A 24574-nucleotide genomic window follows, 5' to 3' on the forward strand; every position below is an offset into this window, starting at 1 on the left:
GGCAACCCTACTCTGAACACCAGTTGGGAGTCATAAGTGGACTCAGGTCCTGCTTGCAGCCTTCCCACTGGGGCATTGGGTTGGTGGCTACTGTGAGAATAGGATGCTGGACTAAATGGGCCCCTTTTGGCCTAATCCAGCAGCCAGGGTCTTCTAATGTTCTTATGCCCTCTGGGGGCCCCACCAGTTTCTCGTTCCCCCCACAAGACACATACAAACACTCAATGGAGGGGGGCGCAGGGAGAAACAAACAGCTGCATACATGCCACAAATATATGCTGGGGCTACTTTGGGACGAAGGGTGGGATATAAATCAAAGAAATAATAATACATCCATCCATACAAGCTAGCACTGGGGTAGGGGGAGATCTCCTCTTGAGGCAGGGCCAGTGCCAGGCATGACTGGGCCCTTGGGCACCAGCCTGCCTCTGGCCCGCAATGCCGTAGCCCAACACACACACCCATACAGGTGGTACGGGGCTGATAAGCCCACCTACGTGCCTCACCTACCTCTTGTGTTAAGTTAATGATGTGCATGTGTGCATGCATGTCATCAACCAAGATGGCAGCGTGGGCATCAGTCCTTAGGAAAGCCCCTGCCGCCATTTTGGGTGATGGCAGGCATGCACACGCAGCATGCACGGCATTCACACTGACAGGAGAGGCAGGTGGGGCATGCATGCGGGCTTATTGAAGCCCGTGCGGTCTGTATTGGGGGAGTGCCTCGGAGCTTCCTCCCTGCAATCTGTGGCACGGTCACGTTGCAGGACCCGACACTGCTGCTGATCACGGAACAAGAGTGTCGCCCTCCCACTCTAAGGAGGGGCTGTTCAGAGGCCCCTCTGGGCTGAAGAGGCCTTTAGCCGGCTCACCAACACCTTCCTTCATTTATTTATACAATTTATATTCTGCATTCCCTCTCCCCCATCTTCTTTCATCACAACCAAACTCAGGTCAAGTTACATAGAAAAAATGGCCCGTGTTAGACTAGGACCAGGGAGACCAGGGTTTGAATCCCCACACAGCCATGAACCTCGCTGGGTGACCTTGGGCCAGTCACTACCTCTCAGCCTCAGAGGGAGGCAATGGGAAACCCCCTCTGAATACTGCTTACCATGAAAACCCCATTCATGATCGACTTGAAGGCAGTCCATTTCCATTTTTCATAAAACTTTAAAACCAAACAGACAACATAAAACTTGACAGTGACTGGTTACAGTGCATCTGCTGCTGCATCGTGATACCCTGGTGACTCCGTCTCAATCGTCTATCCTTTCCAAAAGCATGGAGAAAGAGGACTGTGTGTGGGATATAAATGTAATAAATAAAAGGGTAAATAAGTGGAATCGGCACACTGGTGGCACTGCCTTGTCACGGTGTGGGTGCAAGGGAGACCAAGGTGTGCTCATGTGCGCACACGCTTCACAGATTCAACTTCCAGGTGCTTTGGGAGTGGGTGCTGAACCCTGTAAAGTGGGCGTTCCAGCAACTCTCACTACAAACATTTTAGCAAGGCGTTCCCCCAAAGGCATAAATAGGGACAAAACAGGGAGCCTGATTTATTTGGGATCTCAGTGAGAAACCAGGCCTTTCCCTGGTTAATAGAGGCAGTTGGGGTATGTGAGATTTAGCCCTGGTCCCCAGGTCCTAAGGCGAGGGTGGCCAGGTGTAAAGAGGGGGGGCTCTTGCACCTTTAATAGCTGTGTAGAAGAGGGGATTTCAGCAGGCATAGGTTGCCTGACTCTCTTTCACCTGGCCACTGTAATTAAGGGCCACATCTTTAGAGAAACCATTAGCTTGTTACTTTCAGTTTCCATACTCTAGGCCTCATCCGCACTTTTCAATATTGCAGGCAGGATATTTCTGGGTTTCACTTCTCTCTTAATGCCAGGGCCAGGTGGGAGGTTCCTGTACTCTTAGGAGAACTGAAATGCTAGGTTAGAACAAAGACCCACCCAAGTCTCTGGAAACCACAGCAGCCTCTATTTCTGGAAAACTCACAATAATAATAATAATAATAATAAATTTAATTTCTTCGTCGCCTATCTGGCCAATGGCCACTCTAGGTGACTTACAAAATTGTTAAAATACATTTGATAAAATACAGTAATACAATATAAAAACAACACATCTGCAGCAACAATATTAAAACTGGGCAGGAGGCATTTCAGTTATAACAATTAACCCTCCCCGGATACCCCGAAGGCCTGCTGAAAGAGCCAGGTCTTTAAGGCTTTCCGAAATACATTTAAAGAAGAGGCGTGCCGGAGATCTTGTGGGAGGGAGTTCCAAAGAGTGGGGGCCGCCACTGAGAATGCCCTCTCTCTTGTACCCGCCAATCTGGCTGTTTTTGTTGGCGGGATTGAGAGAAGGCCCTGTGTGGCCGATCTTGTCGGGCGGCATAATTGGTGGCGTTGAAGGCGCTCCGTGAGATAAACTGGGCCGGAACCGTGTAGGGATTTAAAGGTCAATACCAACACCTTGAATTGGGCTCAGAAAACAACTGGTAGCCAGTGTAGGTCGAACAACACTGGTGTGATGTGATCTCGGCGGCGACTATTCGTAAGTAGTCGAGCCGCCGCATTTTGTATCAGTTGTAATTTCCGGACAGTTTTCAAGGGTAACCCCACGTAGAGCGCATTACAGTAGTCCAAACGAGCAGAGCCTTCACCTCATAATTGAAGGTATAATGCCCCTGAACATGGAGGCTCCATTTTCACCCACTGTGGCTAATGGTTGTTGTAGACCATGAATTTGTCTAGGCCAGGGGTAAAGAACAGGCCCCTGGCCTCATTTCATGCAGCCTAATTTCTCTCAGAGGGAAGAGAGGGAGAGAACAAAATGGATAAAGGCCGGCGAGAGAAAAGTCCTCTGAGAGTGATAAGTTTAGCCCTCTGGCAACAGCAATCTATCCCTGGCAGCCTGTAAAAGGGGAGGGGGAGAGAAAGGGGGGGGAACTATGGTTACCAGCTTCAGCTTCAGGACCAGCCAGGATGCTAAGCCAATTTCAAACAATGGGTTTAATATCCTGGCTTGCTCTAAAGCTGGTAAACTGAGTTTCTCAGTTCAGACAAAATGGGAAACTATGCTTAATTAGTTTAATTGCTAGATCTGCAAAAGGAGGGGCATGAACAAGATTTATTTTAAATACTGGAATTTTATTGTTGCATTTTATTGGAACCTGCCTTGGAAAGGTTTATACCCTAAAACGGTGGTTTCCCAACTTTTTAGAAAGTATCTGAAAATTGCTGAGTGTCTTGGCAACCCACTATTGTTGTTATTGTTGTTGTTGTTAATAATGTTGCCTGTTGCAGCACTTGTATTGTGCTGTGCTATATGCTATATTTGTAATTGTACATTTATTGCTTGTTTTATTTCTTATTTCTTATTATTTGACTTTTATACCGCCCGACTAGCAAAAGCTCTCTGGGCGGTGAACACAAGAAATACAATAAAATACACAGTAAGATACAACAAGGACATATAAAAATAAAACAATCTAAAATCAATTACAACAAATTTAAAATTAAGTTAGCTTAAATTAAAATTAAATTAAATTAAAATTAAAATGAGAATGCCTCGGAAAAGAGGAAGGTTTTCACTTGGCGCCGAAAGGATAACAATGTCGGCGCCAAGCGCACCTCCTCGGGGAGACTGTTCCAGAGTTCGGGGGCCACCACTGAGAAGGCCCTAGATCTTGTCATCACTCTCCGGGCCTCTCTGTGAGTCGGAACCCGGAGGAGGGCCTTCGTAGTAGAACGTAGTGTACGGGCCGGTTCGTATCGGGAGAGGCGTTCCGACAGGTATCGTGGTCCCGCACCGTATAAGGCTTTAAAGGTTAAAACCAACACTTTGAATCTGGCCCGGAAGCATATTGGTAGCCAGTGCAGGCGCGCCAGAACAGGTGTTATGTGCTCGGACCGCTTGGTCCTTGTTAACAATCTGGCCGCCACATTTTGCACTAGCTGTAGCTTCCGAACTGTCTTCAAAGGCAGCCCAATGTAGAGCGCATTGCAGTAATCCAAATGCAAGGTTACCAGAGCATGTACAACTGATGTAAGGTCCTCCTTGCTCAAATAGGGACGTAGCTGGGCTACCAACAGAAGTTGGTAGAACGCATTCCGTGCCACCGAGGCTACTTGAGCCTCAAGTGAAAGGGAAGAGTCTAAGAAGACTCCCAGACTATGAACCTGCTCCTTTAGGGGGAGTGTAACCCCATCCAGGACAGGGTATATATCCACCATCCGATCAGAGAAACCATCCACCAACAGCATCTCAGTCTTGTCAGGATTGAGCCTCAGTTTGTTAGCTCTCATCCAGTCCAGTTCTTGTATCTTATTGTATTGGAATTCAATGAGAGCCAGTGTGGTGTAGTGGTTACAGTGCTGGACTACGACCTGGGAGACCAGGGTTCAAATCCCCACACAGCCATGAAGCTCACTGAGTGACCTTGGGCCAGTCACTGCCTCTCAGCCTCAGAGGAAGGCAATGGTAAAACCACCTCTGAATACCGCTTACCACGAAAAGCCTATTCATAGGGTCAACATAAGTCAGGATTAACTTGAAGGCAGTCCATTTCCACAAACATGATTGCACAGAAATAAATCCCATTGAACTCAAAAAATATGCAAACGATCAAACCCACCCACAATTTGCTCCCACAAGATGCAGTAATGGCCACCAGCTTGGATGGCTTTAAAAGATTAGACAAATTCATGGAGGACAGGGCTATCAATGGCTACTAGCCATGATGGCTGTGCTCTGCCACCCTAGTCAGAGGCAGCATGCTTCTGAAAACCAGTTGCCGGAAGCCTCAGGAGGGGAGAGTGTTCTTGCACTCGGGTCCTGCTTGCGGGCTTCCCCCAGGCACCTGGTTGGCCACTGTGAGAACAGGATGCTGGACTAGATGGGCCACTGGCCTGATCCAGCAGGCTCTTCTTATGTTCTTAGGTTCTTATGTTCACCCTCCCTTCTCCTCCCTCCTATCCGTTCCCTCTTGCCTCTTCACTCCACCACTCACCATATGCTCAGAGGCACATGTTACCAAATTTTTGCAAGCTACACAGGAAGTGGGTTGGACTGTGAAAGACCAACCCAAATTGTGTTTGCATTCTGACAACTTTGTAGAGCAGTCCAATATCTCAGACAGGAGATCAGGTCTCCTGCTCCCCTGGTGCATTCACTATAGCTGCCCAACAGTGCCGGCTCCAGGCATGTGGGGGCCCTTCGACATCAGCTTGCCCTGGCCCCCCGGTGTGTGTGGGTACATGCGCATAAGCACGCGCGTGCAGCCCCCCCTGCACCCACCACGCCCCCCCTACCTGTCTAGTCTTTACCATTGCCCTTAATGAAGATGGCGGCTGCGGTTTCCCTAAGGGGAATGAAGCCTCCGCTGCCATCTTTGTTGATGGCACACGTGCGTGCTATGCGCGCACATCTCTGCCATCAACTAAGATGGCAGCAGCGGCTTCAGTACCTTAGGGAAGCTGCGGCTGCCATCTTCATCAAGGGTAATGCTAAAAAGCTGGCTGACAGGTAAGGTGGGGCGTGGGGGGTGCGGATAGTGGAAGGGGAGCAAAGGGTCCCTCAGGGGCCCCTCAAGGGCTCCTGTAGCTCTGGGGCCCTCAGGCCAGTGCCCAACCTGGCCGCCCTTTAGAACCGGCCCTACTGCCCAATTTCCCTGCTTTTTAAAGTGTGATAGAAATATCTGTGGGCTATAGGTACGTTGTTAAACCACAAAGTTTTTGGCCTATTAGTGAATAATATATAATATATATAATAAAATATATTATATAATATATATAATAAAATATAATAAAATATTATGGAATTGGGATGCAGGCCCAGCACCAGCAGATGGCCAGGTTAGGCACTAGCCAAGAGCACCTGGTGCTGAGAGGGGCTGCTGGTGCTGATGTTGGGAGGATGCAGCTCCCACTCCATTATCCATGCTAGCATCAGATCATGGAGCATGCACACCGGTGACCTGATGCTGACACGGATCGGGGATCGGCAGCCACTCCCCAAGTCCCCCCTGCTGCCAGCATGGGCTGGACACACAACGTCCTGCAGTGCTGTGGTGCCACATCAGTGAGCTGTATGCACATACATGTCAGCACCCAACATGGCAGCAGGGGCATCAACACACCTCCTGCCATCTTGTCCATTTGGTACCACGCCCATAAATAGCTTCCTAATGAAACTCTGTAATTTCTATATCACAAATGTTCTGACGGTTGTGTGTGGGGTTTTTGTCTCACTTTATTATAACAACAACAACATTATATTTAATTTTAATACCCCACTCTTTCTCCCACTAGGAGCCCAGGGCAGCAAACAAAAAAACACACAAAAAAACTCTAAAACATCTAAAAAATCCAGACTTTAAAATATATTAAAGCACCAGATCTCAGATATCAGATCTCCAGTTGCTGTTATTAAATGCCAGATCGGTATATAATAAAACCTCCCTCGTCCACGATTTGATTGTGGATGAGGCAGCCGATCTGGCATGTATAACCGAGACCTGGGTGGGTGAGCAGGGAGGAGTTGGTCTCTCTCAGCTCTGCCCACCGGGGTACTTGGTTCAGCATCATGGTAGATCTGAGGGTCGGGGAGGTGGGGTTGCTGTCGTCTATAAGAGCTCTGTGGAATACGGAGATCACCCGGGCTGTAAACACGATCGCTCCTGCACGCCCTCTCCTGTGTAGAGCTCATACAGCTCCATGATATACTCCGGAGCTGAGAGCGATGAAGCAAGATAGGAGGCGGCTTGAGCGGAAATGGAGACGAACTCCCGACGGATACAATTATGCACTGGTTAGTGCTTCGACTAAGCTCTATGTAGGAGCAGTGAAGGCAGCTAAAAAACATCATTTTGCTGCCACTATTAAATCATCTCTTTGCCGCCCAGCGGAGCTCTTTCGAGTTGTCCGGGGGCTTCTCCATTCAAACCCTCTGGACACAGTGGAATCATCAGAAGCCCGCTGTAATCAGTTTGCCGATCACTTCCAGAATAAGATCTCATGTATCCGCCAGGACCTAGACTCTCAAGTTATAGCAGTAGATCCTAGTGAGATGTCCGGAGCACAGTCTTGTCCTGTTTTGTTGGATGAGCTTCAGTTGGTTCAACTCGAGGACGTGGACAAGGTGCTTGGACAGGTACATGCAACCACTTCGGTACTGGATCCTTGCCCCTCCTGGCTGATAAAAACTAGCAGGAATGGAACAGGTAGCTGGGCCAAGGAAGTGATAAATGCCTCTTTACGAGAGGGAGTGGTCCCGGGCTGTCTGAAAGAGGCAGTGGTGAGACCACTCCTAAAAAAGCCTTCCTTGGACCCAGACAATTTTAACAGCTACAGGCCAGTGGCGAATGTTCCATTCCTGGGCAAGGTCTTGGAACGGGTGGTTGCTGGCCAGCTCCAGGCGCTATTGGATGAAACTGAATCTAGATCCATTTCAATCGGGTTTTAGGCCCGGTTTTGGCACCGAGACAGTCTTGGTCGCCCTGTACGATGACCTATGTCGGGAAAGAGACAGAGGGAGTGTAACTCTGTTGATTCTCCTTGATCTCTCAGCGGCTTTTGATACCATCGACCATGGTATCCTTCTGGAGAGGCTCGCAGAGTTGGGAGTTGGAGGTACTGCTTGGCAGTGGTTCCGCTCCTACTTGGCGGGTCGTCTCCAGAAGGTAGTGCTTGGGGAACATTGCTCGACACCGCGGGTTCTCCAATATGGGGTCCCGCAGGGGTCAGTTTTGTCCCCCCTGCTTTTTAATATCTACATGAAGCCGTTGGGAGAAGTCATCAGGAGTTTTGGAGTGCGTTGTCATCAGTATGCTGATGACACGCAGCTCTACTTCTCCTTTTCATCTTCTTCAGGTGAGGCTGTTGATTTGCTGAACCGTTGCCTGGCCGCGACAATGGACTGGATGAGAGTTAACAAACTGAAGCTCAATCCAGACAAGACTGAGATGCTGTTGGTCGACGGGTTCTCTGATCGGATGGTGGATATATACCCTGTCCTGGACGGGGTTACACTCCCCCTAAAGGACCGGGTTCGTAGTCTGGGAGTCTTTTTAGACTCTTCCCTCTCACTTGAGGCTCAAGTAGCCTCGGTGGTTAAGAATACGTTTTACCAACTTCGGTTGGTAGCCCAGCTACGTCCCTATTTGAGTAAAGAGGACCTTACATCAGTGGTACATGCTCTGGTAACCTCACGTTTGGATTACTGTAATGCGCTTTACGTAGGGCTACCTTTGAAGACAGTTCGGAAGCTACAACTAGTGCAAAATGCGGCGGCCAGATTGCTGACAAGGACCAAGCGGTCCGAGCATATAACACCTGTTCTGGCCAGCTTGCACTGGTTGCCAATATGTTTCCGGGCTAGATTCAAAGTGTTGGTATTAACCTATAAAGCCTTATACGGTGCGGGACCACGATACCTTGCGGAACGCCTCTTCCTATATGAACCGGCCCGTGCACTACGTTCTGCTACGAAGGCCCTCCTCCGGGTTCCAACTCACAGGGAGGCCCGGAGGGTGATGACAAGATCTAGGACCTTCTCAGTGGTGGCCCCCGAACTATGGAACAGTCTCCCCGAGGAAGTACGCCTGGCGCCGACTCTGCTCTCCTTCCGGCGCCAGGTCAAAACCTTCCTATTCTCTGAAGCATTTTAAGTTACACTGATTTACTTTTAAAAATGTTTATTGTATTGGATTGTTGATTGTATTTTAGTATTATTTTGTTATTCATTGTATTTTTATGCTATTTTATGTTCACCGCCCAGAGAGCTATTGCTAGTCGGGCGGTATATAAATTTAATAAATAATAATAATAATAATAAAAACATATTTAAAACATGTTTTTTAAAAAGTGCTCTTCCAGATGGTGAGAGTCAGTGTGGTGTAGTGGTTAAGGTGCTGGCCTACCACCTGGGAGACCAGGGTTCGAATCCCCACGCAGCCATGAAGCTCACTGGGTGACCTTGGGCCAGTCACTGCCTCTCAGCCTCAGAGGGAGGCAATGGGAAACCCCCTCTGAATACCACTTACCATGAAAACCCGGTCGCCATAAGTCAGAATCGACTTGAAGGCAGTCCATTTCCATTTTTCATGGAATTCAAATTGTAATACAAAAAAATTCAACACCTAGCTATCGATGTTGGTGTGATAGTTTTTAATATCAACATTGGCATCAAAGCCATCCATGAAGGCAACTGAAGACATTGTGTAACTTATTTTTAAAGAATTGCACTTTTAACAGATGTTATATTGTGTTTTTTCCTAACTCATAAGAATCCTAGACTTAAAACGTAGCATACTTAAAGTCCAGCCACTTTGACAGTGAATGGTTGAAACTTTCAGGTGTCCATAACTCCAGTATTATTTTACGATCTAGAAGACTGTAAATGTTTTTATGTTGCCTATATGTATACCACCCCACCCTGATATCTTGTGAGAGGGTGGTATATAAATACTTGCATAAAATAATAAATTAAATAAAAAATATGAAATGACTAAGCTGCAACTAGGAAACCTTTAGACAAACCAAAGAATGGAATATTACTATTCCCTGAATTTCCCATGACTCAGAAAAGTTAAGCAAAGTTTTGTGACATCCTAGATCTCATTGAAATAGATGCAATAGGAAGAAGTCTCATTGTACATGGCATTGTTTATCCAGTGTTTGGGATGGGAACCAATTTTTCCTCTGATAAAGCTGAGCCTTCACTAAAGAAAGGCTGGGCTCTGTGTCAAAGCTGTAATGGCTGCGCATTTGTATAGGGCAGATGAGAGATTTTTACAGAGGCTGGTTAAAGGTGACATTTCTGTTGTCCTTCCAAAAAATGCTGGAAAAGTCTCTGTGTGCTTGGCCTTTCTTCTTTCTTTCTCCAAAATCAGAAAGGCTTTGTAACACTACTAAACATATTTGTAGTTTCTACGCTACATCTAATGAACATACCAAAAGTCTTGCTGGATTGGGCCAAAGACATCCTGTTCTCACAGTGGCCAGCCAGATGCCCCGAGGGAAGTCCGCAAGCAGGACCTGAGTGCAAGAGCACTCTCCCCACTTGTGATTCCCAGCAACTGGTATTCAGCGTCAGACTGCCTCCGACAGTACCCATCATGGCTAGAAGCCACTGATAGTCTTGTCCTTCCTAAATTTGTCTAACCCTCTTTTAAAGCCCTCTCCCCCAAGGTGGTAGCCATCACTAACTCTTGTGAGTTCAACTACAGGCTGGAAGAAGGACTTTTCTTTTGTCTGTCCTGAATCTTCACCTTCATTGGATGTCTACGAGTTCTAGGATCATGAGAGGTCTCTCACTGTTCACTTTCCCTAACCCCTGCATAATTTTATACACCTCCCTCATTTCTCCTCTTCCTCATCTTTTTTCTAATTTAAAAAGCACAAAATGTTGTAACCTTTCCTCTGAGAGGAGTTGTCCAAAATATGAATCCATTCCCGTGTATATGCTTAGCCTTCAAACAGCACAGAGAGAATAAATTTTGTTCATTTGTGGTAGTCTAGATGTGTCATCACAGTGAGAAAATCAATGTTTTTTTGGGGGGGGGCAGGAGGGACAGTTGTTTATTTTTTTAACTCAAGTGTTTCATTATGAGTGGTGGGGGGGGAATTAGATTTCTTACTGCAGTTCCCATAAGGTAACTCCCACAAAATCCACTATACCATACAAGGACATGGAAAGTCCATCTATCGTTCCTTTAATCCCCATGTTTAAGTACTATTGGGTGATATCCAGCTAAGTCATACACTGAGCAGGCTTGCTGATTTCAATGGGTCTAATCTGTCTAACATGGGATATCATCCTTTTACAGCGTAGAATCTTGTAATTGCTGATATTTTAAAACCAGCTGCGGCTACTAGGTGGGCCCAGTTAATTCAAATGGTCAGGTATTTGTGAATGCCTTGAGAGTGACTTTTTCTTTAAAATTTGTTAACCTTGTCGAGTAAAGGGTGATCAATGGGTGCTCTAACTTGAAGCTACAGATTTATTTATCTGTTTGCCACCAGGTCTCAAGGGCAGAAGCTTTCTCTTTAAAAAGTCTGCGTGAGGGGTTAGCGTAAGCAGCTCCCCAATGGAAAAACCATTATCACCAGATATCCTTAAGCAATGTCTCCAGTGTGATCACCTAGCAGCCAAAATTGGCAAGCAGCAAATGATCTAATCATGGATTCTATCTTGCAGAGATGGATCTTGTAGTGCGTCAGAGCTCTGGGCAAGCGCAGGGGATAAATGCAAACTGACATTCCTTTTGGAGCAGCATGTCCTGCTGTCCTCCTTGCCAGATTATAGAAGTCACATTCAGAGAAGGCCTTTTGCCCTCCAAAGAGCGGCATCACAGCGGAAGCCAGGAGAAGAGGCTCAAATATTTCTTCCCCAGGTGGTCCCTGTTTGGGCATTCAAATGTTGGCTTCTTACATCATTTATTATTATTATTATTATTATTATTATTGAAATTTTATCCTGCCTTACCTCCCAGCGAAGCCAAGGGCAGCAAGCACCAAAGCAAAGAAACCAATACAATTAAAAACCAAATAAAAATGCCTTTAAAGTATCTCAGAACAATTAAGACCATCTGAACACAGTGATGTCATTTAGGGCTTCTGCTATGAGATAAACTCTTTGCACCCTGTGAGCATTTACATGGCTAAACCAGGTGTATGCAGCTAGGGATCAAACAACCTAATCCTTGGTGCCTATTGCAGGGATTGATTGTGTGTGCCAGATGCACATTCTAGTCCCCCTTGCAATATTGTGCTGCCAATGTTTCCCAGAGCCTTTCCAGACAGCTAGAATTGAGTAGTTAGTTCAACCCAATATGTGAAATTGAGTGCAACACCCCCCCCCCGTCGCTGCTTGTGGACTCTTGCTGGCCCCCTTGGGTTGCCAAGCTGCAAGGCTGCAGTGAGTGCAGAAGCTAAAACTGGGTGGTTCCCCCAGAGTGGTGTAGGGGTTAGAGTGTCAGACTAGAACCTGGGAGACCAGGGTTCAAATCTCCACTCAACCATTAAGTTGACTGGGTGAAGTTGGGGAAGTCATCGCATCTCAGCCTAACCTACCTCACAGGGTTGTGGTGAAGACAGAACAGAAGGGAGAGAACTAAATATGCCACCTTCAACTCCTTGGGGGAAAGGCGGGATATAAATATAAGAAGAGCAAAGAACAAAATTCCCCAACCAGACTCTTGTAACCTCTTTTTTTTTTATCTGCCCACTTCCAAAGCGTTCCTGTCTCCCTCTCCGTACGATCTCCTTCAGTACTAACAGCCAAAGATTGCAATGCTTGACTGGGGCGAGGGGGTGGGGGAATGCAACTTCCCTACAATATCCTCACTGTACTCTACTGCCAGGGTGGGGGACTTTCAGCCCTCCAGATGTTGCTGAACTACAACTCCCAGCAGCCCCAGAAATCATGGCCAGGGATGATGGTAGTTCAGCAACATCTGGAGGGCCAGAGGTTCCCCACACCTCTCCTACAACAACAGAGTCGTGTGTGTTTGTTCTGCAAAGAAACAATCTGTATTTATTTATGACAACTTTCCTCCCACCCTTCCTCCAAGGAGCGTTCATAGTCCTTCCTTGCCAACCTTGTGAGGTGGGTTACACTGAGAGATAAACAAGTGGCCCAACATCACCAGTGAGCTTTATGGCTGAGCAGGGATTTGCTCCCATCCCAACTTTCTGACTGCTACTGCACATGCCACATTCTGTAGCTCTTGTGGCACTGATTGGTTGAGCTGGAGTGGCGGTACAGAACGTTCAGCTCCTCAGGAAACAAAAACTGCAGTCTGGTTTTTGTGACTGATGGGAAAGTTGTCAGTCTGGCTGGGGCTAAAAGCACTCACAGGGCAGGCTGAGGAATGGGAAGAAATCTTGTGACTTGGAGAATCGAGGGAGGCCTGAAGAAAGGAGACTGAAAGTAGCTTGCAGAATAGGCAATGGACAGATAAGGAGGAACCAATGGGGTCAGTGCAGGCTTGATTTAATCTGCAAAGGAGATGGGACTGAGGCAAGAAGGAGTTAACCATAGAAGGCCCTCTGAAGGATCTGGAGCCTGAGCAGGCAAGAAAAATAATTTAGCAAAAGAAGAGATGGATAAACGGATGGAAAGGAAGTCTGGCAGAGGCTTTGGCGGAAATTTTGAAAAGCCTGTCCAAATGATTGTAAGGAAACATGAATACCTGTTTTTTGAAGAGCTAACTTGTCAAGGTAGCAAACCTTGGAGTGGAAGGGCTAAAGGGGACTAGAGGCTGGATTCAGCGTGGACTGTCCAGGCTGCTCTTTGTGTCTTCTGGAGTACTTGGCATGAAAACTGCCTGCTGAGTTCTCAGGGATCCAGAAGCTCTACCAGATTCCACCAAGCATGCATGTTGCCGCTGACCAGCAGCCCTTGTGGTCATTTCTTGCCCTGCTTTCCATCGACCATAGCAAAAGTCTCTCTGCCCTCAGCCCCTTTTGGGACCGGTGTGCAGTAGTGCCTTCTTACTGAGAATCTGCTCTTGGCGGCATTCCTGCTCCGGACCCAACAGGGCAGCTGCCTCACTCCTCCCTCTCCCAATGCCACCTCCCAAGCCAGAGGATAAGTGGTTTGCCTTTCGAGGCCTTTTGAGAAAAGCTGTCCATTCTTTCCTGGAGATATTCAGCAGAGGAAGAGATGAGGACCGGCGTCCTCTGCGGTAGGAGAAGTTCAGGCCTGTTCCTTTTCTTTAAGGGGAGGACAGGAGCTATTTGTGTCACCTCCTGGAAAGGAATGAAGAAAACGTATCATCTCACAATGTTAATGTTTCACATTTAATACGGGCCAGCATGCTTCAGGAAAAACGTCCAGAGTTCTTAAAGACAGGTCTCAGCTGCAAGGGGTGTACAAATCAACGTAGTCCCAGAAAGGGAGGGAGGGGCATTCAAAAGGCCAAGGCCCCCAACGGGGGTTGGGGGAGGGAGAATAAGAGAGGCAGCACCAGCAGAGTGCAGGTGTGGGGAGCCTTTGGCTGTCCAGATGTGCCAGATGACAGCCATGCCCACCATCCCTGAGGATTGGCCCTGCTGGCGAGGGCTGATGGGACTTGTCGTTCAGCAACCTCTGGTGGGCCAAAGGTTCTCCACTCCTGGAACAGTGGCTGCTAGAGGGTCAGAGCAGGGCTGCTGAAAACCATGTTCAAACCTCCACTTGTCCATGAAGCTCACTAGGTGATCTATTAGGTGATCTGTGTTGGAATTGCTTTTTAATATGTTTTTAAACCTTTTTTTTAATGTTTTTAAACCTTTTTTTACAAAAATATGTTTTAAAGCTTTTTTAAAAATGTTTTTAAAGATATTTTGTTTTAATATATTTTAAATACTATTTTTATGATGTTTTAAAGTGGTTTTAGCGCTTTTGTTTGCCGCCCTGGGCTCCTGCGGAATATAAATCAAATAAACAACAAACAAATAAATATCAGGGCCAAGTACTCTCTCTCAGGGGGGCCTGGGTTACAGAGAGGATAAAAGGTGTGTGTCTGCGTGTGTGTGTGTTGGGAGGGAGGGGGAGCAGCATGTGGTCACAACTGCACCATAGATTTAAAGCATGTTTAAAGCACCTGCCTTCCCCCAAAGAACCCTGTGAACTGAAGTTTGCCCCTCACAGAGCTACAATTCCCAGCGGCGCCCTAAACAAACTACAGCACATTCCGTGGAGAAAAGGCACAGTGTTAACTATAGATCAGGGATGGACGACCTGTGGCCCTCCAGCTGTTGTTCGACTCCCAACTGCCATCAGCCCCAACCAGAATGGCCAGTCAACAACAAGGCTGATTAATTTCAATGGGCCTACTCTCAGTAGAAGTTAGTTGACTACGACCCCCTGTCCCCACAATCGATAGCAATAGGAGAAAAGCAACTACACAGATGCCTAGCCTTGGGGGCATCATCAAACAACTCTGCAGGAAATCCAGAGACAGTTTGTGCTGCTGCTTTGACCACTTTTGGAAATAAATTGAATGCACAACAACAAGCTTATTGTTCCCGCTCCTTCCAGCCTGCTGGAGAAAAAGGGAGGTGGGTGTACAGCCAACTGGCAGGCAGAAGAATTTGGGTGAATTTGCAGGAGAACCAAGAAGCAAACAAGGGACAAAGCAACATTTCAGATGCTCAAAAAACCTTTGCATGCATTAATCCAATAATCCTTGGGCAAGACACTCTGCCTCAGTTCCCCATCTGCCAAATGGGCATAATCTCATCATCTACCTTGCCAAACTGCTGTGAGGGCAAGCCCAGTTGCAAATTAAAAATGCTATATATTGCTGGCAAAGAGAGAGAGACAGAGAGAGAAGAAAATATAGGAGAGGCTTTGCTTGAAGCTAGAGGGGTCGGCATTTGCTGGAGGGGGAATGTACTATTTGCCACTAAAGTCATTAAACCCAGTTTTAGTTATTATTTATTGATTGCATTTGTATCCCCATCTTTCCTCCAAGGAGCTCAAAGTGGCATACGCACATGGTCCTCCCCTTTTGTCCTGCCCATACTCGAAGAATTCAGACACGGCTGTGGGTTCTTTCTTCTTCATTGTAGTAAGAGACAGTTTCAGTTCAGTGCTCTTCATGAATCTATCTACGACTTACTCAGAACTCAGCATCTCTCTAGGTCTAATTAGGCACAACTTCACAGCACTAAGACGTTGACTCAGCAACTATTCCCCCGCCCCCAGCTTAAGTAAGGCTGGGAGGGCACCTTACTTGCATGTGCAGGCGAAGACTCTGCCTCAATCGTGCCTGTTGAATTTCCCGCTGCAGTCGCCTCCTGGTATGAGGCGAAGGCAGAGCCTCATCTGTCTTCCCCCTCAGAGGGAGGAGGGCTGCCTACAGGAAGCATCAAACTGGGAGTCGATATAGCAGAAGACATGCGCTGCATTGCAGAAGGTCCCAGGCGGATTTCCTGTCAGGTCCTCCAGCTGAAAGAGCCCCAGCTGAAATTTACTGATCTGTTTTATAATCTGCTCCCCCCCCCCCGATATTTTGTATTTTGGTTATAATTGGTTGTCTGTTGTAAGCTGCTTTGGGCACAGCTCACTGTGGAAAGGTAGCATGAAAATGAACGCAAATCATTCAATCAATCACCGCTCTGTGCCTGAGACAAAGATTCAGCTGTTCCTGTATTACATAGAAAATCGCTTTCTGTACTGTTTGAGACATTTGCTATTGGCACAGTACAGAAAGCGATTTGCTTGTTTTATAATCTTATAAGCTATTATCCCCTGATGAAGGCCTGTAGATAACAGGCTGAAACGCGTTGGGTTTTATCAAAAATAAAAGTTCATTTTTTTAGCATCTTGGTCTTTGACCTCCTCTTTTTGAATTCTCATTTGGATGCTAGCCACCCTCTGCTTTTTCTCCTGTATTACATAGGCCCAAGACTCATCACTGGGGTTTTTTTTGGGGGGGGGGGAGACATAAGCAGGCCTTTGAAGAACCAGAGTATGGCAAAAATGTGCCCAGTCCTCTGAAGAAGGGAAATGAGATAATGGCGTGGTTCACACATGACAGTCAGCCATGGTTTGTTTAACACACTGTGAGTTAACCATGACTTGTCCCACAAGACTGACAAACCATGGCTTTCCCTCTCAAAGTACGGTTTGTTTCCCAGCTGCTCATTCCCCCTTGCCTTTGTAGCCTTGTGAGCCTTGGGGTGGTCAAATGAACAATGGTTTATTATTTATTTATATAAAATATGTCTGTCCCACCCTTCTACCCTACAATAGGGCACTCTGGGTGGCTCACAAAATCATACACAATTAGATCACAAAAACATGAAAACAGAAAAATACATAAAATACAGATTGAGAAATCTAGGGGTGTGATATTAAAAGAGGACTAAAGAGGAAAAACTAAAAACCGGAGGAAATAAAATCAGGTTCAGCCTTCAGTCCTTCCCAAAGGTTTTTTGGAACAAGGTGGTTTTCAGGAGTCTCCAGAACACCATCTGGGAGGGAACAGAGTGGGCTTCTTGGGGTAGGGTATTGCAGAGTTTGGGGGCCACAGCTGAAAAGGCTCTCTCCCGTGTACCTGCCAGTCTGCCATGTTTCATTCCAGGCATGCAGAGGCAGCTGGTCTTAAATCCCAGGCAGGTACATATGGGCATAAGCGGTCCCTCAGGTACATTGGGTCCAAGGCCATTTAGGCCTTTGAAAGTCAGAACCAGCACTTTAAATTGGGCCCAGAAACAAACTGGGAGCCAGTGGAGTCAATAAAGCACAGGGGTGATGCTCCTTGTGTTGCAATCCAGTTAACATTCTGGCTGCTGCAGAATATTGTTGTTGTTGTTTAAATGTATTTCCTGCACTTTCTTCCAAAGGAGCCAGATTAAAGGAAGGGTGCTAGGTTTGTATGTAACACCAATCCATAGTTAAAACAAATAGAGTTTTGTAGGCCAACAACAAACCATGGCTTCAGATCGTGGTTCAGATTACACAAATTTTAGTTAGGCCACTGGGCAGGGTTTGGACAATCAAACAGCCCATGGCTTAATAAACCCATGGTTTAATACACCATGGCTTAGTGTTATGTGTGAACTAGGGCAGTGTAATGTGTGAACCAGGCTAGTGTAACATTTATTCAATCTCCTTCTCCTCTTCCAAGGAGCTTAGGGAGACGTACTTGGTCTTCCCCAGCCCATCGTTCCATATTTGCAACGGCCCTGGGAGGAAAGCTGAACTGGTGGACAAACTGCAGGGACACACATGAAACTGAGGCCTACCTTTGGCTTATTTTTAAAGAAAAGTGGCTTAGGGTGCATTCAGAGGAGAGAGGCAGTGAGAGAGTGCTTAACCCTTTCCCTGCCTGCCACTTCCCCTTCTAAATTATACATCTCCCCCCCCCCAGTTTTCCCCCAGCCATTCCCTTCCATCTTGCAGGTCCCAGACTCTTGCAGTCCCTTCGTGTTCCTTCTATGCTGTGGGATGATGTACAGCAGCATTGCCAAAAAGGGACCACCACACACCACCTCTTGCCTGCAGCTTATCAGGGCACCATAGGAAAGGAGGAAACCTTTCTGGGGAGAGCAAAATTAACCCCAGATAGGCCTTAATCTGAAACATCATGGCCAGGGAGCCAGAACAGAAAATGGGCCTTTATTCCCTCCTTTGCTGTTAGTTTCTGAAGAAGATGAAGATGTCTGGCCCTCTGCTCCCCTGTCTGATGCCAGCTGATCATTTGTCTTCATCTGTAGTGAGCTTTAAATCCTTGGGGGGGGGGAACAAAATACACTTCTTCAAATGCTCAGAAGCCAGACCTGATTTTCTGTCTAGCTTCAAAAAGAAAGGGCCAAGCGAGAGAGAGTTGATGAGATCAATCTTACAGAATTGTCTGTCTATAATTCCCCCCCAAATTCAGTCTGCACTGAATCCTTGGGAGTTGGAGGGTTCCCAGAAAGGAAACAGGCAGGCATAGAACTACTTAGGAAGAGCTAGGATACTTCTGCTGCACCCCCTGTCGTGGCAGATGTGCAGTTCTGACAACAAAAGCCCCACTGTGAATGACAATGTAATCAGCACATGGGGGGAAAGAAGAGAAGCTTAATTCAATCTAAAGGTCACACTCCCTCACCCTAAATCAAATCATTATCATCAGTCAAATCATGCCTCCTACCATTGCCATATAAAAACAGTTTAGGGGGCAAAGTTGAGTGGCTTTTGCAGTACTGAATGCAATTAAAAACTGGACTAGTCTGCTCCGAAGTTAAGTCCCAATGAGTTCAACGGGGCTTACTCCCAGGTAAGTAGGTATGGGATTGCAGCCTAAGACTACATAATCTAGCTCAGGGACCATCATTATCCAGAATGCCCCTCTCTGCAGCCCCAAACCAAGGAGTTGAGATGCTTAGTGCTGGTTGCAATTCAGATCAGAGCACCAGCAGCTTTCAGACTTCCCCATTCAGTCCACCTAAAGCATTTATCCTTCAATTTATTTATTTATTTATTTAATTTAATTTATATACCGCCCTAAGCCCGAATGCTGTCTGGGCGGTGTACAAAAAACATACCTAGTAAGCTTTCAAGGTCAGTAAGAAATACTAATGAACCTTCAAGGAGAAAAGAAAAGCCCCAAAAAAGCAATTTTATTCACACCTCTTCCCTTGGCCAGATGCTTAAAGCAAAATATCACAGCAGCAAAGTGTCTACATTACAAATGTCAAGGGCTGTAAAACCAGTTTAGTTGCCATGGCTACCTCCCTTCCTCTCCCCACCACATTCTGAGATTTTTAAATTTCTTTTTTTAGGGTGCTGGGCCTTTCTTATTCGAGATCTGTATTCCTTTCAAGGAATGTTTCTAGAATTCCAAGATGGTTTAGAAACTGGTTTAAACTTGTCGTGTAGAGGTGGCCAAATGCCCACAGCAGAATTGCTGTGTTGTTAGTGTTTGAGGTGCCACACTATGTTGTTGTTCTTTTGTCTTTTGCATAATGCATCAAAGGAGCCCGAAGGCACCCATTTCTTGTGTTTTTCTCCCATGGGGGAAAAAAACTGTTGGGATGATTGCCTGTTTTACAGAATGCCAATCTAGGAGAGGTTTACTGCTTAGTGTTTAGATGTTGTAACAAAAAAATGCATGACTGTACTGCCTTCAAGTCAATCCCGATTTATGGTGACCCTATGAATAGGGTTTTCATGGTATTCAGAGGGGGCTTGCCATTGCCTCCCTCTGAGGCTGAGAGGCAGTGACTGGCCCAAGGTCACCCAGTGAGCTTCATGGCTGTGTGGGGATTCGAACCCTGGTCTCCCAGGTCATAGTCCAACACTCTAACCACTACGCCACACTGGCTCTCAAAAAAGTGCATAGTCAGTTCATATGACATGGGTTTAAGAGTGGAAGCTCCAAAAATACAATCCCTGTATGTGTCTAAAAACCCCATTGAGTTCAATCAGTGCAGTGGATATAAGATTCTAGCCTAAACAATGAACGTAGGCCTGTACCCCATGGGCATGTCTTTTTCTCTCTCTGTGTTGTTGATATTATTTGTTTCATGTATGAATTGCTATGCATGAGGCATATCAATGCTTCACAGTACAATGAAAACATATATTCAGTAACTATATATAAAAACTACAGTATTTCAAATTCAATACAGATACCAACTGGGGGGGAAACTCTACTTAGAAGGCCTGCTGAAAAAGAATAATCTTCAGCCCTGTGGTGGTCCACATAGCAACTCATGCAGAGGTAGACTTGAGGTTCCACTTAAGTATCATGGGACTAATTGCTGACAGTGTGCCACAGATGTTTTTGGACTCTCATTGCCCAGGGCTGATGGGAGTTGTAGTTCAAAAACATCTGGAGGACATACCTTTGCCCAAAGGCTTCCTTCTTCCTGCCCTGGACTGGCAACAAAACCAAGCCCATATTACAGAGTGGTCTCTATTGCCATCTGGTGCTGTTAGGAGGATTTGCAAGCGCTCTGGCTAAAGGGCTTTGGGACACCTATGCAACTCCACTCACAAGGTGGGTTTTGCGCACGTCCACACACTCACATTCCATTTCCATTGCTCACAGTCATTAAGGTTGCATGCTTTCCTGGATTGTGGTAGGGTGGGGGGGGGATGCACTGAATTCCTAAGTGCATAAAACGGCAATATTGTGTAACCTGGGAGGAAGAGAAAGGAATGTGGTTCTGCGATGGTCACAGTCACTGCCTAGCAATTGTTTGCATGGTGTGATTAGTGACAAAACTCCTCCCCACTGTCAAGCCTATGGCATTTAGCAAGCCTTTGAAGAGAACAACACAGGCCTGGCTCCAGAGGGCCGTATTCTGGGAAAGGCCGTGGCTCAAGTGGTAGAGCTCTTGCTTTTACATGCAGAAGGTCCAGTCCTCAGCATCTCCAGGTACGGATGCCATTTAGCAGATGCTGGGAAAGACCCCTCTCTCTGTGCCCAAGACCCTGGAGTCCTGCTGCCAGTCAGAGTAGGCCTGACACCATATTATATGTTCAAAATTGTCCAGAGCCCACAAAGTCTAGTAAAGAGCTCCTTTGCCCAAACAGGAATTTTGCACAGAGAATCCACGAAGGTGGGAGGCACCATGAAGGTTGCCCACCTTGCCTCTTCCAGGTTAAGGGCAGCCTGCTGAGGGCCTTCTGAAGCCTAGAGGCAGAACGGCGAGGCACTTGCAGCATGCTCAGTCCATGTGACTATGCTGCAAAGCTCCCAGAGAGCGAATGAACTCCTCTGAAGAGTAAGGTGCCCCTTTCCTGTACAATGGCTGTCTTCCCCACCCCTTGTGTCTGTCGTATCACCTTGTCTTGTATCACCTTGACTCACTTTATCTTCTCTACCTCTTTTATCTCAATCACCTTATGACTTTTTCATCTCCGTCCATGTTCCACGAGTGCTGTTGCGCTCAGGTCAAAGGAGTCCAAGGTATCTTGATTCAAAACAAAAACAATATCCTATCAACAAATTTTGTTAAAAGTTTGATTGGGAAACCTTTTGAAGCTTCCTCTGCCCGCCCCCTTCCTGTAATATCCTGCGAAAACACAGGAAGCTGCTGCCTTATACTGAGAGAGATCACTTGGACCATCTTGCTCAGTAGTGTTGAAATGGACTGGCAGAGGCTGTGCAGAGTTTCCAGCAGGGGCCTCTCCCAGCCCTAGCTGGAGATGCCGGTGATTGAACCTGGGCCCTTCTTTGTGCAAAGCAGATGCTCTGCCCCTGAGCTCACTTCCCTCCCCTGCCTCTAGTTTCCCCGTGTCAAATTTTAGAATGCAGGTAGGGTTGCCAGACTCAGGGCCTGAGACTGATCCTGTATCTTTAGGAGAAGAGAAAGTCAGCCAAGTGCAGGTGTTCTTGCAACACTGTAATGGGAAAAATCGCAAGGTGGAATTCTCCCTTCCCCCTGCACAATTTTTAAACATACAGAAGACCTCTTGGAGGCTGGGCCTGGCAACGAAGAGGTCTTCTGTATCTTTCAAAGTTGTGCAGGGGAAAGGGAGAATTCCACCTTGTGGTTTTTCCCATTATAGTCTTGCAAGAACACCTGCACTTCTCCTAAAGATATAGGATCAATCTCAGGCTCTGAGCCCGGCAACCCTAAACATAACATAAGTTTTATATGCAAGAGTCAAAGCCTATTGGTGAGTGTCAGCTTGTTTTTTTATGCATAGCTGTGCTTCATTCTAGAAGTGCTAACCCCATTAATGTTTTGATTTTGTACAGATTTGTCATAATTTGTTTCATTGATGTTAAATTAAGCCATTCATGACCTTTGTGTTGAAATATGTTTTGCACATATTGAAATATACTGCATACAATTTGGTCTATTAAAGGATTTATTATTAGAATGTTTGTGTCTATGATATGAATGCTTCATTTCTATTAGACTGAAATCCTTTTTGGCAAAGGCCTGTCTGCTTAATTCTTTGCACAGCACTTAGCAGCACTAGAAGTGCTTAATGAATCGACCAAATAACAACTATTCATTTCTGCCCATATGAAGGAATACCTGCTGTCAGAAGCCATTGTGCTGGGGGTTCCCATCTTTTTAACCCTCTAGCTGCTCTGTTGCTTGTATGGGTAGTTATGCAGGCTTTAGCAGGTGATAAATTTCATCTTAAAACTATGCATATTGTGGAGAAACCGCATAGAAGTTTTTCTCACTCTCTCACCTGGAGCCATCCATTGAATTTGAATGGTGGGAGATTCAAGACAGACAAGCAAGCCTTTGATTCCGAAGGCAGCTAAGGATAGGCCTAAAAGGAGGTTATATTGTTCTTGCCTGTTTATTTTTTAATTATTTTGATTTTATGAGTATAGTTTTTTATTTATCAGAAACAGTTTAATGCTATTTTAAATTAGAGTCATTTTTAATTATACCTGTCTACATTTTTAATTATGTCTACACTTTTTAATTATATTTGTCTATATTTATCATTTATGTATTATATGCTTTTAACTTTGGTAGGTTTTTAATTGTATGTGTTTTTTATCTGGAAGCTGTTGTGAGTTCCAATTTGGAAAAACGGCGGGGTATAAATAAAGTTAATAATAATAATAATAATAATAATAATAATAATAAAAGAAAGGACTTCACACTGCACAGGGCTGGTGCCAGGTATGACTGGGCTCTTGGGCACTAGCCTGCCCTGGGCCTGTGGCGTCCACCCACATGTCCCACCTACCTCTTCTGTCACTGTGAATGCCATGTGCATTGGCCAAGCGTGCCTACCATCAACCAAGATGGTGGCAGGGATGTCAGCCCCTTACGGAAGGCCCTGCCACCATCTTAGTTGATGGCCGGCATGCGTGTGCACACATGACATTCACAGCAACAGAAGAGGTGGTGGGGCATTTGTGTGAGCTTATTGAAGCTGTATGTGGGGGTGCCTGGGAGCTCCCTCTGCGCAGTCCACATCAGGGTTGGGAGCCGCTGCTGCCACAGATCACAGAATGGGAGTGCCACCCTAAGGAGGGGCCCTTCAGGGCCCCCTGGCCAGGGCCCAACCTGGCTGCCCTCTGGTGCCAGCCCTGACACCGTAGCATGTATGGAATTTGCCCCCACAAGATTATGATGGCTACCACCTTGGAAGGTTTTAAAAGAGGATTAGATAAATTCATGGAGAAGGAGAAGGCTATCAATGGATACTAGCCACAATGAATATGTTCTCCCTTGAAGGCAGTCTGGCTCTGAATACCAGTTGCTGGGAATCGTAAGCAGGGAGAGGTGCTGCTGGACACAGGTCCTGCTTGTGGGCTTCGCCATTGGGGCATCTGGTTGGCCACTGTGAGAACGGGATGCTGGACTAGACGAGCCACTGGCCTGATCCAGCTCCTTCAGGGCTTTTTATGTTTCTTCAGAGGTTGCCAGCCGGCTCTGCTCCTTGAATCACATTTTGATCCAGCTGCTGATTTCTGAAGACCAAGCTGTGGCCGGTTAAAGTCACTTGGCACTCTTATGTCCCTTTCCATGTATGAATACATACCTATCCCACTCCTTCCACACGCTTATGGCCTACGAATCTGCTGCCACATCACAAGCCAACGTGTGGCTCCTTTTCACAGGGCCTGGAGGAACTGCCTACGTTTGAAGAATCTCCTCTCCCTGGGCCTCCGTCGCTAAGCGCTGCTAAGATGCACCTGTTGCCTAGCAACCCTGTTGTTGTGGCAGCTGTTGCTGGGGCTCAAAGGAACTACCGCTCCCAGGATGCTCTTGATCTTGCCACACCTGAGATTGGGGGGGGGTACTGATGTTGCCATGGTTGCAAAGGCAAACAATATGGCTGCCTCCATCCCTTCAGGCCAGAAGGGAGTTGGTGCAGCTCTGCGTCCCGTCCAGGGGGGCACCTAGAAGCTGCCGCAGCAACAGCAGCAACAGCCATCATGGCCAACGGGGAGCTGGATGAGGAAAGCCTGAATGATTTGTACAGCTGGGTTGATGCCATCCCCCTTTCCCGCCCGAAGAGGAACATTGCCCGCGACTTCAGTGATGGAGGTTTGGGGGGAATTGAGGGATATGGGGTGCTCCTCCTGGCACTTGGGGTGTGGGTGTGGGTCTGTGGGTGTCTGTCTCATGCCGGGACTTGCAGTGCCTTA

General features: G+C 46.7%; 1 protein-coding gene across 2 annotated transcripts in view; it reads left to right on the forward strand.

Annotated features, from left to right (window-relative positions):
- Positions 1-24574, forward strand: part of SPEF1 (sperm flagellar 1) — a 52661-nt gene that overhangs the window by 5232 nt on the left and 22855 nt on the right. The window contains exon 1 of one of the 2 annotated variants that reach the window (XM_061583630.1): positions 24362-24473. The exons of the other annotated variant lie outside the window; for it this stretch is intronic. Coding sequence (XP_061439614.1) covers positions 24362-24473 — 112 coding nt within the window. Of the gene's footprint in view, positions 1-24361; positions 24474-24574 lie in introns of those variants that run through there. 2 annotated transcript variants of the gene reach the window in all.

This window comes from Rhineura floridana, chromosome 9 (genome assembly GCF_030035675.1).
Source record: "Rhineura floridana isolate rRhiFlo1 chromosome 9, rRhiFlo1.hap2, whole genome shotgun sequence".
Taxonomy (NCBI): Eukaryota; Metazoa; Chordata; class Lepidosauria; order Squamata; family Rhineuridae; genus Rhineura; species Rhineura floridana.